Below are 13,743 nucleotides of genomic sequence, written 5' to 3'. Positions count from 1 at the left end.
TGGTTCCAAGGGGTTAGAGTCCATGACCATAGTGGCAGGACCTATGACAGCAGGCAGGATGGTGTTCACCTAAAATGAAGTGACAGCAATTTAAGACGACAGTTGCCTGGAGCTATGTTTGGAAGTGGAAAATCTAGAGAACTCTTAACTCATAATGTATGTAATTAATGCTATATGTTATACATGTATGTGTCATACATGTTAATGCTATATTTCATATTCTCTAACATTTAGATGTTAGTTTTCCATCACTATGCAAAATACTCAAAACAAACGATGGAAGAGAAAGTGTGTGAACCTCAGAGGTTTCGGTGAAGGGTTGGATGATTCCATTGCCTGTGATGAGGAAGAGCATCTTGGCATCAGTAGCATGTTACAGAGCCAAGTTGGCAGCCAGTAAGTGGAGGGGGCAAGGACAAGACACTTCCTCCCACTGGGTGCTACCACCTATAGTTTTAACCACTATTCAGTCATTTATAGAACAATTAGGAAATCCATGGATGAGGTTGGAGGCCCCCAGGATCTAATCAGTCCCCGAAAGTCCATAATATATGCCTTTGGAAGCAATATTAGATCCAAAACATGATACCTCTTCTGTGACAGCTTCATCTTGCCAACCTTGGTTTGCCAAGCCTTTGCAAGAAGATGGTATCCATAAGTATGGAGAGATTCATGTAACAATGGAGAAAAGGGAGTCTCTTTGGCAGTCATAAATGGACTAAATCATTATACCTCACTATAATTATATTGACCTATAATTTATTCAAAATTACTATTAATGCTACATTCTTATGGCTACAATGGTTTCCACATGTAAGCGAGCAGAACTTAAGAGTTACAAGAACAGGAAACAAAAACTTTCCTAGTGGGTCACTAGGAGGGATAGTGAGTGGAACTATTCCCTTTTTCTACCCCTTGATTTTTCTGGTCCTGTGGATGGGAGAAACTGTACCATGTATCAGACACTGATTCAGAACATATACTGCCTTCTGGAGAACCCTGCCCCAGCCCTCTCTGCTGCTGTCACCCAATCGGTGCTATAACTCTTCAAAAGGCCATTCCATCTTTCTGTCAGACCAGCTGCTTCAGGATGCGGGGATCATAGCAAAACTAGTGGAGTCCATGATTATGGGCCCACACTTCTCTGGCTGTGAAATGAATTCCTTGGCTAGAAGCAGTTCTGTGTGGAATAATAACATGATGGTGGATAAGGTATGTCTACATATGGTGGTTTTGGCAGAAGCATTACATTGTGGGAAAGACAAAGGCCAGAATAAATTGACACAAACCAGTCAATACATTGTTGTTGTCCTGTGTCATAGAGATCCTGCAGCTTTGGAACAGCAGGGCTGGCCCTTTTACTTGTCCCAACTGCTCACAGATGATGTAGATGTTGGGGGTGGGGCCAACTCAGAGCCCTGGATCTGGGCCTGGGTGGTAGCTGAGCTGATCAGCCCTTGGCTCTCTCTTATCTGCACCACCAGGGTGCGCTCTCCAGCACTGCTTTGGCTAGGCCACCCAAGGCAACCATGGGCACAATTGAGTGTCAGCTCTGCTGATCTCATGCTCTTGGGGCAGCTCACCCAAACCCAGCTTTCCAGAGCCAGCTTTATTGTGCTGAACAGTCAAGGTTCAGAGCTCACTCTTCCCAAGGACTGCAGCCTGTGAGGGGCTGGGCCAATTCTCCTGCTCTCAAACCCTCAGAGATGGTTCACTTGTGCCTTCACCATCAGAGTCAGCTCCACTGTATTTCACAGGCAAGACACAGGCCCCCTCTCCCAAGACCTACAGCCAGTGAGGGGTCTGGGTTAGTCCCCCTATTCTCATGACTCCAGGGATAGCTCACCCTACTCCTGCAGGTGTTGAGTGGGAAGGAAGAGGACACTCAGCCAGGTGAGTGGTGGGGCCAACTGTCTCATGCTGTCACCTCTAGGACTGGTTTACTTGTACCCTTATAACCAAGATGAGCTCTACTGTGCTGCCCAGGTAAGGTACAGGGTCAGCTCACCTGACTGCTGCAGGCAGTGAAGGACAGGACCAGCTGTCTTGTTCTCATGATTCCAGGGCCAGCTCTTCTCAACTGTTGTAGGTGGTGAGGGTCAAGTGGGGCAAGGCATCAGCCCTGCACCCATGCCTCATCATGGTAGACAAGTGACAGGGCCGGGTCTCCCAAGCTCTCATCCACTACATACTCAAATATTGTGGTGGCTTCAAATGTAGGCTGGATGACATTCTTCATCTGTGCTGCCTGGCATAGCAGTAAGCAGGTATCTATGGTCTGTCTGTGACATGTACTAAGCTGCAGGCTTGTGGGTTCCATAGAGGTCTGAGGTCTCTGTTCTCTCTCCCTGCACAGTACTGCCTGGATTTGATTTGGTTTGATTTTTATGAATCCTAGGCATAAGACAGATTTGGCCATTGTGGTGGTATGACTAGGGAGCTGCAGTCAAGCTCCCACAGACTTCTCCACTCCTACCTCTACATTGTGAGGATGTTGCATTTGAGCCTCTCTATGTCCATGCACCTCCTTAGTCCACTTCTATGGGAGGAAGTAGAGGTACCAGGATGTCCAGAGCCCTGAGACTCCCACGTTAACAAGTAGTCCTGATGGACCAGCACCACAACAACAAGCAGTGCTGCAGAGCACCCCCCCCCCACACACACACATACACATTATGGCCTTTTAGGAGTGGCTCTCTGGACTCACACTCCAATGGCCACCATCAGCTGCTCTCAACATTTGTGCCTGTACTCATTTGGCTTCTCTGTCCACATGGCTGCCATCATTTGGAGAGCCCAGCTTTAAGGCTTTCGTGTACCTATCTCAGTGCTTCTGACTTCACTGTATTTAACCCTGGTATCCTTTAATTAATTTTAAACACTTGTATTCCCTGTAATCTTAAAGTTGTTCACACTTTCTGGCCTCTATAGCTGGCACAATGGATTGGATCTCCACTGTCACATTAATTTCAGCCCTTTCCTTCTTTCTCTTTCTTTCTCTCTTTCTTTCTTTCTTTCTTTCTTCCTTCCTTCCTTCCTTCCTTCCTTTCTTTCTTTCTTTCTTTCTTTCTTTCTTTCTTTCTTTCTTTTTTAGAGCTTCTAAAACACTGAGGGAAATTTTCTGTTGTTTATAAGCTGAATGTACTAAGAATTCAAAATACTAAGGACCAGTTTTGCGAAGAAATGTCTCTGCAAGTAGAAAGCAGGGCTGATTGGACAGGAAAACACCTTACAGGCAAAAATGGAGGGGTCTTTCCTTGATAAGTGACAGAGAGGACAAAATAAAGACTCCTGCCTTACTTAGGTGGATCTCTGTGAGTTCAAGACTAACCTGGTCTACAATGTGAGGTCTAGGAGAGCCACAGCTGTTACCCAGAGAAACTCTGTCTTGAACCAAGAAAAAAAATTCAGAGCCACAGTTATGTGGACAGAGTGGAGGGAGGAGGCAGGCTGCACAGCTGTATCTTCTTTGGTGCCAGGAAAAGCATTTGCAGGATAGTGGTAAGGAAATGAGGCAGTGGTTGGAGAGATGACTCAGCTATTAAAGGCTAGGCTCACAATCAAAAATAGGAGGTACTGGGGCTATTCTCTCCAGGTCCATGAGGTTCCATTTTGCACAGCATCTCCCCATTCATTCACATGGCAATCATGCTATGTAGAGGGCCGCTTTAACATTCGCCACCACTCGATGGCGCTGGCTTCCACTGCACCCCACGTGGAAGGCCAGGATAGCCTCCGCCATTACAAGATGGTGCTGGCCTCCGCCGTGCCAGCCGACTTCCTTTCAGGAAGTTAACTGTGTGCGCATGTGCAAGAGTGCCTTCGTGCCAGGTCTTTGCCCACTCTGGGGCGTGCCTAATGAGATCATGGGTAAGCGACCAATCAGGTGTGGATGCGCCGCCTAGGGTGTATATAAGCTGCGCCATGCGGGCGCGCGGGGCTCTCCTCAGGGCTGGGGATTTAGCTCAGTGGTAGAGCGCTTACCTAGGAAGCGCTGGGTTCGGTCCCCAGCTCCGAAAAAAAGAACCAAAAAAAAAAAAAAAGATTAATAAAGGTTTGACTGCCGCAAGGATTCGTATGTCCCCGCGTGTTTTCTTGCTGGCGAGAGGTTGCGCGTGGGACAATGCTAGTCAGTTTTACATTGCTGTAACAAATGGCAGAGAAAATCAAAGTTTGGTTCAGTTTTCCAGGCTTCATCTCATGAGATGGGTTGGTCTTATTGCTTTGGGAGCTAAATCATACAAAGCCTCATAGTGGAGCAGAGCCACTCATCTCATGGCCAAGGATAAATATAAGGTTCTTCTTTGGGAACTGAACTGGGAGGTCCCAATATCCATCTCAAAGATGTGCCCCTAACAGTTCTCCCACTAGGTTCTCCCTCTTCAAGTTTCTACCCCCTGATAATTCAAACCAGGTGTGGACCCAGCCTTTAACACATGGACCTTGGAGGCCATGCACTCTAGATTCAAAGTATGGCAGAGATCTAGAGATTGTGGGAAAGCCCTAAGAACACTAAATTACAAAGATTTCTAATAGAAACATTGAGTAGTTTAAAATCACTTCAAACCAGGTAACAATTCCAGAAGCTCACCTCCCAGAACCATGCAGAAGCCTTACCACTCAGTGTGCACTTGGTTAGAAGCAAGCTTCTGGTCTATCTGTGTGCCTGAAGCATCTCTAGGTGTAGCCCATTCATGCTCCCTCAGGTTTCCTCTTCCCTTCAGCATCCTGGGTATGCTTTTTTTTTTTTTATTAACTTGAGTATTTCTTATATACATTTCGAGTGTTATTCCCTTTCCCGGTTTCCGGGCAAACATCCCCCTCCCCCCTCCCCTTTCTTATGGGTGTTCCCCTCCCCATCCTCCCCCCTTGTTGCCCTCCCCCCAACAATCTAGTTCACTGGGGGTTCAGTCTTAGCAGGACCCAGGGCTTCCCCTTCCACTGGTGCTCTTACTAGGCTATTCATTGCTATCTATGGGGTCAGAGTCCAGGGTCAGTCCATGTATAGTCTTTGGGTAGTGGCTTAGTCCCTGGAAGCTCTGGTTGGTTGGCATTGTTGTCCATATGGGGTCTCGAGCCCCTTCAAGCTCTTCCAGTTCTTTCTCTGATTCCTTCAACGGGGGTCCTATTCTCAATTCAGTGGTTTGCTGCTGGCATATGCCTTTTTTTAAAATTTCTGAGATATTCTACATTTTTGTTTTTGGTGTCTTTTGCTTTGACAGCTTTGATGGATATTTTTAAGCTCATTGGAATTTGGAAAGCACAGATGAAAGTGAGCAATAGATTTTCCATTGTTCCATCATAAGTCATGACCTTTGATTTGCAAACAATCTTTTTCCTGGTGGAAGTTGGCCAGAAGGGATCTTTTCCTGTCTAACATAGATGTAATGTAAGTCAGTGAGCATTTTCTGTCTTGTTTCCAGTCTACCTAAAGGAATTTGGGTGATGTCAGAGTTTGCCAAACGTATCCTCATAATAACCCTAACCAAATAAAACTAGGAAGTCATCAAAATGAATTGTCTTAGTCACTGTTCTATGGCTGTGTAGAGATACCATGACCATGGCAACTCAAAGAAAAACATTGAACTGATGATGGCTTCCAGTTTCGGAGGTTTAGTCCATTACTGTCATGATGGGAAACATTCTGCACACAGGCAGGCACACATGGTGCTGGAGAGGTTGCTGAGACTTCTACATCTAGATTATCAGGCAGCAGGAAGAGAGTGAGTCTCTAGTCCTGGCTTGAACTTCTGAAACCTCAAAGCCCACTCCCAGTGACAGTGTCTCCAACATAGCCTTACCTCCTGATCCTTGTCAAGTACCCCACCCTAATGCCCAAGCATTCAAATACATGAATCTGCAGGAGGCGTTCTTATTCAAACCACCACACAAAGTAAGAAACCTGTAAGATGGGTCACCAGCTAAGACATCTGCCAAAAATCTAAGTTCCTCCCCAAATTCCATGTTCTTTACTCAAATTTCAAAATTTAATACATTAGAAACATGACCATTTCCTCACTGCAGACTAAAACACTTAAATAAAAAGGTCCTAAGGGCAAGTAGACCCTAGAACTCTTTTCAAGTAACTAACAGCACAGCACTAGCCATAGTATAAGGAAGTAGGGCCACAAGCAGTGTGTCAAGGAACAAATTCTTGTCCCTAAAGAAGGATAGAGACAGATGAAGTGACCTATTTTAGAAATTTCATACTGAGTGATATATCTGGGTGGCACTGGAAACCTTCAGAGTGGCTTTAATAGTAGTTATCCATATACATGGCCAGACCTGACCTATGGGTTGAAGAATGGGCCTAGACAAACTATCTGGTAAAGCACTGTTATGAGCTCTAAACAGTCATGACCCCAGATAGGCAGATGTCACAAAAGCACTGGAGTAGCTGCAAGAGGATTTAGCTGCAAGATGAGAGCTAATTCAGGGGTAAGTTGGGTTTCTAAGGGCTGAGGCCCCTGGGACCTGTGGAATCTCAGGCCTGAGAGGAAGTATACAGTTTTCTTTTCATATGAGTGGCTGGAAATCAGGTAGTATTATACTTTGGATTATGAATGTCTTTGCAAGACCGTGTTGAGAGACTTGTTAAGAGCTCAGGGTGCTACTGAAAGGTAGTGGAGGTTGACTGAAGTGGAAGAGTCTTAGGTAACTGAGAGCATATCCCTGAAAGAAATATTTGCAAACAAGCCCTCTTTATTGTTGATGTAAATAAGGCCTCTTCTACCTGTGCGCCTTGTACGATGTGCTTTCTGTGACCATGTGACCCAAGTGACCACGGATTGAAATCTCAAATTGTGAATCTAAATAAACACTTCTTCCTTATAAGTTGATTCTCCTGGGCATTTTATCACAAAATACATTAGCAGTTATGGTGGTATGAATATAAATGGCTCTAATAGGCCCATAGGGAATGGCACTATATAGGGATATACCCTTGAGGAGGTGTGGCTTTTCAAGGAGGTGCATCACTAGGGTGGGCTTTGAAGTCTCAGCTGAAGCCTGACCAGTGTCATTTTCACTCCTGCTGCCTGCAGATCCAGACGCAGAACTCTCAGCTCCCTCTCCCGCATGTTTGCTTGCACACTGCCATGCTTCCCGTCATGACAATAATGGACTATATCTCTGAAACTATGAGCCAGTTTTCAGAAAAGTCTTCTTTTATATGAGTTGCCTTGGTCAGATTGTCTCTTCACAGCAGTAGAAACCCTAAGACTGTAGTGTCTTGAAGAAATAAGACTAGAGCTGAGGCCAGAAGTAGTAAAAAGGGTAGGACAGTAAGCATACACTAAAATTCACACATAGATTATTTCCTTAGTCTGTCAGCAATTGTCAGTGTTTTAAACTGTAGAGCAGAAACTGTCATAGAGTGCAAATCACTATTAAAAAATCATTTTAACATTCCCAAGAGTTACAGAATTCAGGTGGTGAATTGATGGTGTTCTCTCTCACTATTTTTTTTTTCAGTTTTTTGTGTGTTTGAAATTATTCATGACAAAACACTTCCATGGCATTTTGCTGTGGTCCAGCTTTGAGGAATCCTACTTGAATGAAGTATTTAGAAACTGGCATTTTGCTTTATTTTCATAGATACACATCTACTGGATCTGTCTATATTTGCATCAGAAACCTAGTGTATTATTCAAACAAATCCTGTATTTCTGGGCTCTGGTGATCCTCAGAGCCTGAGCCTCCTGAGGAACTGAGATAGCAACTGTGTACAACCACACACAGTTTTTTAATTACCACATGCAGCTTCACTCACAGATTTTAAGACTATTTTACATCCATGCATTACTTTGAGGCTGTGCTTTTAACCTGAATAAAGTTTTAACATGAAATGGGTCATTGAGTGTTTCACCTTATTGATGAGTGTATGTAAGTAGTATAAACAGACCTTTGAAAAATCCACGTACTGCCATGTATCCAGCAGATGTACCGATCAGATGTGCTAAGGACTTTGTAATAAGGACTGAATAAAGCCCTTTAATAAAAGGCCACAGGGTGCAGAGTAAAAAGATGGGTCAACCAGTTTTTCTTAGTTCTCCTGGAATCACTAGTCCTTACATGCACTTTTGAGCAGGAGGGCTATGATACCCCCAAGCTTCCCCTCCTCATTTCCCCAAGAGGACAATGTAATTTGTAAATCTGTAAAGTAGAAGATACTACAGAATTAAGATGTCTCTCAGAATGTTCAATGAAAATAACATGGTGCGACTATAGCAGTGAAATAAACACTCTGAATATCAGTCTATAGAGAAAGGACCAGGCTAAGACAAGTATTTTAGGAATTGAGAATATAAAACTTTGTCTTTTAGTAATTCACCCAAAATGCAGCTTACCTGTTGCAGCCGAATCGGCAGTCATACCCAAGAAGCACAATAGCAGGCTACACAGAGCAGGATACTTGCTGTCTTGGGATGAGAGCTGTTCTCTATCTAGTCTAGCCTATCTTGAACTCCTGCATTCATACAGTCCTTTGGATCAGGTCCCCAATCAGCTGATTTTCCACACCCAGCTGTAGAGTGGGGCTTTACAGTGAGGGCCAATAACTGTAGAAGAACAAAGCCTCCTTCCTACCCCAGTACTACCATCCCCTGTGAGGTAAGCAATTCTGCCTCTCCACTTGCTTTGGACAACTTTTTCCTATCTTGATTTTTCAAGAAATGTCATTTGGTCAAGAGAAACATATATTCCTGGGTAACATTTAACTTCCTGCCATGTAGGAGGGAAGCATAATCTACCCTACCACATCTCCCATATGAATTCATGAACTATTGTGCATAATTTCTCATTAGCAACTTCATCTCTATCCCTTTCCCACTCTCCAGCCTTTCTCCCCCACACAAAAAAAAATCACAGCATGTGACTAAATTCACTTTTATTTTTTTAAATACATAGGAAACAGGACTCTATCAAAAGAGAACAAAGAAGAAACGTCAGCCAAGTGTTGCCAAAAGAGAGCATGCACAAGTCTGCTTCAGGTCTGTCTCCAAGCACCGGCTGTACAGGACCTCAGCACACAAGTGGAGCTGCTGGAAGAGGTGAGCCTTACTCACCAAACAGAAGAAAACAAGAATGCTGGGAAACATCCCCCAGAGGTGCAGTTTCCATAGGCATCGTCAGTATTTACGTCTGAAGGAATTCCAATGCGGGCTCGATGGGAACAAAATGTATCTTAAACAGACATTGGAGTATAAAATTGCTGAGCCCTATCAGTCGTTCAGTTTTTCAAAAGGATTTGCTATCAAAAAGATTAGATTTAGTCACGGACACCGAGTGCCTTGATCAGCCGTTCCCTGGTGTAATCCCAGGGGCAGCTCTGACTGTGCTTCTTGGTTTTAAAAAGGAACAGAAGAAATTGAAGTTAAAGCCACAAGTGATAGAGGAGAGAGGAAATGTTTGGACCGTGTAGTCGTCTTGATTGTAAACAGCAGACATTGTGCTTTGTCGTCTTATGTAAAACAAGGACCCAAGCATGGAAGGGTAATGGATCCAGTGACAGGAAACCAGACACAAGGGTGCTCAATGATTGGCAGCAGCATCTGCATCCGCAAACTGTCTTTAAAGATATCCATTTCTTCCCTGCAATTTCCTATGAAACAGTCTGCAAGTCTCCAAGCCTTCTGTCCTTAAACTAAGCCCACACAACTACTTTCAGTTCCTAAACCTCTGCCTCCTATAAATATCCCAACGGAGAATGACACCTTGCCTCCTGGTCTTGTGGATGATAAAGAATACTCAGTGTCCACTCAAGAGACATGTTTAGATGCCCGGTTAAACAAGTAACGGTTTATCAAATGGCTCTGGTTAGTTCATTTTCAGTCAGTCCCCTTCCTTGCAGCCCACTCCCCACCATACTACACATAAATAATCTAGGCATCTTAGCTATACTTTCTTGCTCTTAGTACACAAGGTCTCAACCTGGGTTTAAATACACATCAACATGACTAACTATAAAAGGGAACAGAACTCGGCACTGCTAACAACTCCCGCTACTACTTGTAAATCTATGGATGAGCTCTGATTCTCACCCAGGAAACAGCATCTCTAACTACACTTCTTTCTCTACTTTTGATTATGTGGTCTGTGCAACTAAGTAGGTTTTCACTGTTCTATCCACAAACATCCCCTTTTCTGAGGCCAGCACATCTCTGCTGGAATCACATATAACCCTAGCTTTTACTCAGCAATGCTGGGCTTGCTTTGCTGGGTCTCTTTGGCTGTTCTCTCCCCCTCTCCAGGGGTCAATGTAACTACCCAGCCTAATGTGTCCCTCAGCTCTATAGGGTCCATAAAGCCCATCACCAGAACTACTTAAGAAAAGGGTGTTGAAGCCCTTTGAGCAGAGATCCCCCCAGTTTCCATTCTCCATATGATCTCAAAGAACACGCCCTCACTTTAATACATGCACTAAAAGAAAAGCCAGACTGTGATTCATAAAATGTAATGTCTCCATTTAGAGAATTTTCCCTAACTTAAAGACTTGCCCTCTCTACTGGTCTTTATTTAACTACACATGTCCAACTGAGGCCTGATTCCGACCCTCGTTTTTTAGTGGAAGCAATATGCACTTGGGTCTTTCTTATTCCTGCAGAGGAAAGCCTATTTTCAAACTGTGAGTGGACACCAAGAGCATCAGCAGCACATCCCCACAGCTTCTATTAGGGGAAGGGGCTGGGATAGTGTCTCTTGGGACTTCACTGCCAGCTACTGCACATGTGAGTCTTAGCTCAGCCTGACCGCTTTATCTGCTCCCTGACACATAGGCTATGCCTTCCTTCCCTCTTAGCCTCTCTCTCGAGGATCTACCCATGCCACCCTAGGAATATCGGCCCTCAGGGACTGCTGCCACACTCTCTCAGAGAGCACAAACTACATCAGAAACAGAAGCAACAGAGGAGACAGTGTGGATTCAAATGTCCTCCACAAAAAACTTGAAAGAGAGCTGGGCTTGCTTTGAAAATATCAAAGAGAAGTGTGCCCTTGGACCACCCTATTAGCAAGAATCAGTGAGGATGGAGAGGAATACAAAAGGGCCTGTCCATCCTCTTTGCCTTCGATGTACCATCTTGCTACTTGTCCTTCACCACCTGTTCATAGGGGGGTGGGGGCGTGTTGCAGTAGGAGGGAGGAGGTGGGTAAGTTGTGCCTCCGTGGGGTGAATTGGGCTGGACCTGGAAAGCCATAGCCATGGTATTGCCAACAGGATTCATTCCAGGTCCTCCAGGGTCGGTGTAATATGGCGGCCCCATTTGCTGTGCTCCTGAAAGACAGATATCCAAACATTGAGTGCAAAAGAGAGAAACAAAACAAACAAACAAAAAAAACCTACCCTCTGGCACATCTCAATACTCCCAGGCCCTTCTGCCCCCATCAATCACCTCATTGTGTCTATTAGAAACAGAACATTTCTCAAGACAGTAAACATCTAAATTTGGTAACAAGCAAAAGACACAGGCATGGCTGTGCTCTCAGGGGAGGACAATTCCTCTGGAGAGAGATATTGCTAAAATATCCTATCAGTCTTCAGAGTGCAATAAAGCACAGAAGAACGAGAGAATGGTGGACTATTCTACAGAGACACAGACATCCATCACAAGAGAGAAAACAAGGTAGCTCAATTTGATAGAGCTGGCTCTTGGCCCAGATTCATAGTCCCATTACACTTTGAATACAATTTGCTGGAAATTCACTGCGTCTTAAGTCAAGGTCTCCATTCCTGCACCATTTTATAAAGGCAAAGAGTATCTGTCATTTTGGGTGGCCAAAGGTCTCAGGCAGGTAGGTAACTCCCATAGGCCCATGAAGGTATACTTGGCAGTTTCCTGAGATATGTTTGCTTCTTCTGTGGCAGAAAGAAGTGGCTATTATATACACTTAGCCATCCGCTCTTGAGGACCAGAGGATGAAGGGGACCCAATGGCCCATGACAGGTGAGCATAGGGAAGGGTTTTGTCTCTGTACTGGAGATATAGCTTGGAATGTGCTTGTAATGTCCCATACTAGGGCTGCTCAAGTCAATACTAGAGTACCAGCTCATGGATTTTGTTGGAATTGGCAAGCTGGATATATCTGAAAATTTTACAAAATGCTTGAGCATGGAGATGCATTTAGAATACTGAAAAGCAGAATAGATGACAGAGGGGCAAGTTATATCTACCAAGAACATTCTTCTTTAGAGGAGAAACTTGACAACTACCAGACTTGAACATGCTGGGAAACCTGTGGTGGAGGTTATAGAGACAGCAGTGTCAGCAGCGGCAGCAGCGTCTACTAGTGGTTAGCAAATGAAGGCTTCCACCAGACAGACAACAAGGTAGGGATAGGGACAGCTTAGCCAGGGACAGAGGTTCTCAGAGGAACTGCACAATCCAGATCTCTTCACAGTTCTGTTGATTTAGCTGGAAGACAGTGCCCAGTCTGACCAAGTCAGCCACTCAGGCGCCCAGGAAGGACAACTGAAAGCAGACAGACCCAGTTTTGATTGAGGCAGAGGTGCATACTCAGGTAAATAGAAGCCGAAGATGTCATTGCAGGTCTGAAACCCTCGGAGACAGGGTTGGCAAGTTAGGCAGGTGTCTCCAGACTTAAGAGAGAACATTTCAAACACCTGTTCCCAAATGTATACATGCTTCCACAGAAATCAAAAGCACATCAGTGCAACAATCAACTGCATCACAAATGATAAGAACAAAAGCTCCCAAGGAAACCCATACATCCACTCTACAGGACGAATCTGCAAAGGGGGACCACAAACACAGACTGAAACTGGGAAAAATAAAGGTTCAGGGAGGTAAATGAAGCACAGAGAAAAGCTGGTCAAAGACTTCCAGGTGCATGGAGGTGTTGATGCGAAGACCCACAGCTCTCATCTTAAAGGGTGCAAGAGAGAGTCTATCTTGGAGCCCAATCTGAGTGACCATGGCCATGGAACATGTGCAAAAGGGACAGGCTTTAGGCCTTCCATATTCCAATCAGCGTCTTTCTTTATTCTCAGAACTCTTACTGAACTCTCCTTGTCATCTGTTGTATATTCCCAATAAAAACGTGGTGGGACAGTTTCACAAGCAGCTCAGCCTCCACAGCTACTTTACCTGTACCTTCCCATTATTTCAAAGCCCTGCTCAGCCCATGGGATGGTCCCAGAACTATGATGCTAGATCGGTCTTCCCAGGGCCAATCAGCAGCATCCTTTCAGTGTTGCCCGGTCCGTGATACCAGTTGTGGACGCTAGTCCAAAGAGCACTGAAAGCTCCTTCTCACACCAGACTACAAACTGCTGCCATCTCCTGCCAAGAGAGTGAATATTCATTCTCAAAAATCTGCCTTTCCTTCTTTGTTAACAAGTATGGCTTGCAAGATGTGTTGGTGCATCCCTGAAATTGCTGGGGCAGGAAGGTCTGACCTCTCAAGGCAGCCTGGACCACACACTGAGTTTAAAGGTCAGCCTGGGCTACATTGTAAACTTCTGTCTCTAAAAGTCAAGGGCCAGGACTGTAGCTCAGTGAGAGGGTGCTGTTTCTCAAACAGGCTGAAAGTAAATGTATTTCACTAAAATCCGGGTTCTGTCCTTTAGATTACCAATGGAGTCCCACAACAAATGCACAAAATCTGCATATGTCTCAGCATGGACTAGGCATGGTATCCTCTGTGTGCCACCATGCTCAACTAAGTTTGTGTTCTTAGAAAAGGAATTTGGAGGTGGGCACTCCTGAGGCTGCAGAGCGGAAGAGA

The 13,743-nt window shown here is 44.8% G+C and overlaps 1 protein-coding gene across 13 annotated transcripts in view; it reads right to left on the bottom strand.

Moving 5' to 3' along the window:
- Positions 1-8,870: 8,870 nt before the first annotated feature.
- Vopp1 (VOPP1 WW domain binding protein) overlaps positions 8,871-13,743 on the bottom strand; it is a 69,275-nt gene continuing 64,402 nt past the window's right edge. For 12 of the 13 annotated variants that reach the window (XM_087658119.1, XM_087658111.1, XM_087658116.1 and 9 more), the window contains one exon: positions 8,871-11,272. In XM_087658119.1, the coding sequence (XP_087514245.1) occupies positions 11,082-11,272 (191 nt within the window). In that variant the 3' untranslated portion in view covers positions 8,871-11,081. 13 annotated transcript variants of the gene reach the window in all.

Source organism: Rattus norvegicus, chromosome 4 (assembly GCF_021556685.1).
Source record: "Rattus norvegicus strain SHRSP/BbbUtx chromosome 4, alternate assembly SHRSP_T2T, whole genome shotgun sequence".
Lineage (NCBI taxonomy): Eukaryota > Metazoa > Chordata > Mammalia > Rodentia > Muridae > Rattus > Rattus norvegicus.
The sequence above is the reverse complement of the archived record's forward strand: the minus strand, read 5'-3'. Positions and strand labels throughout refer to the sequence as shown.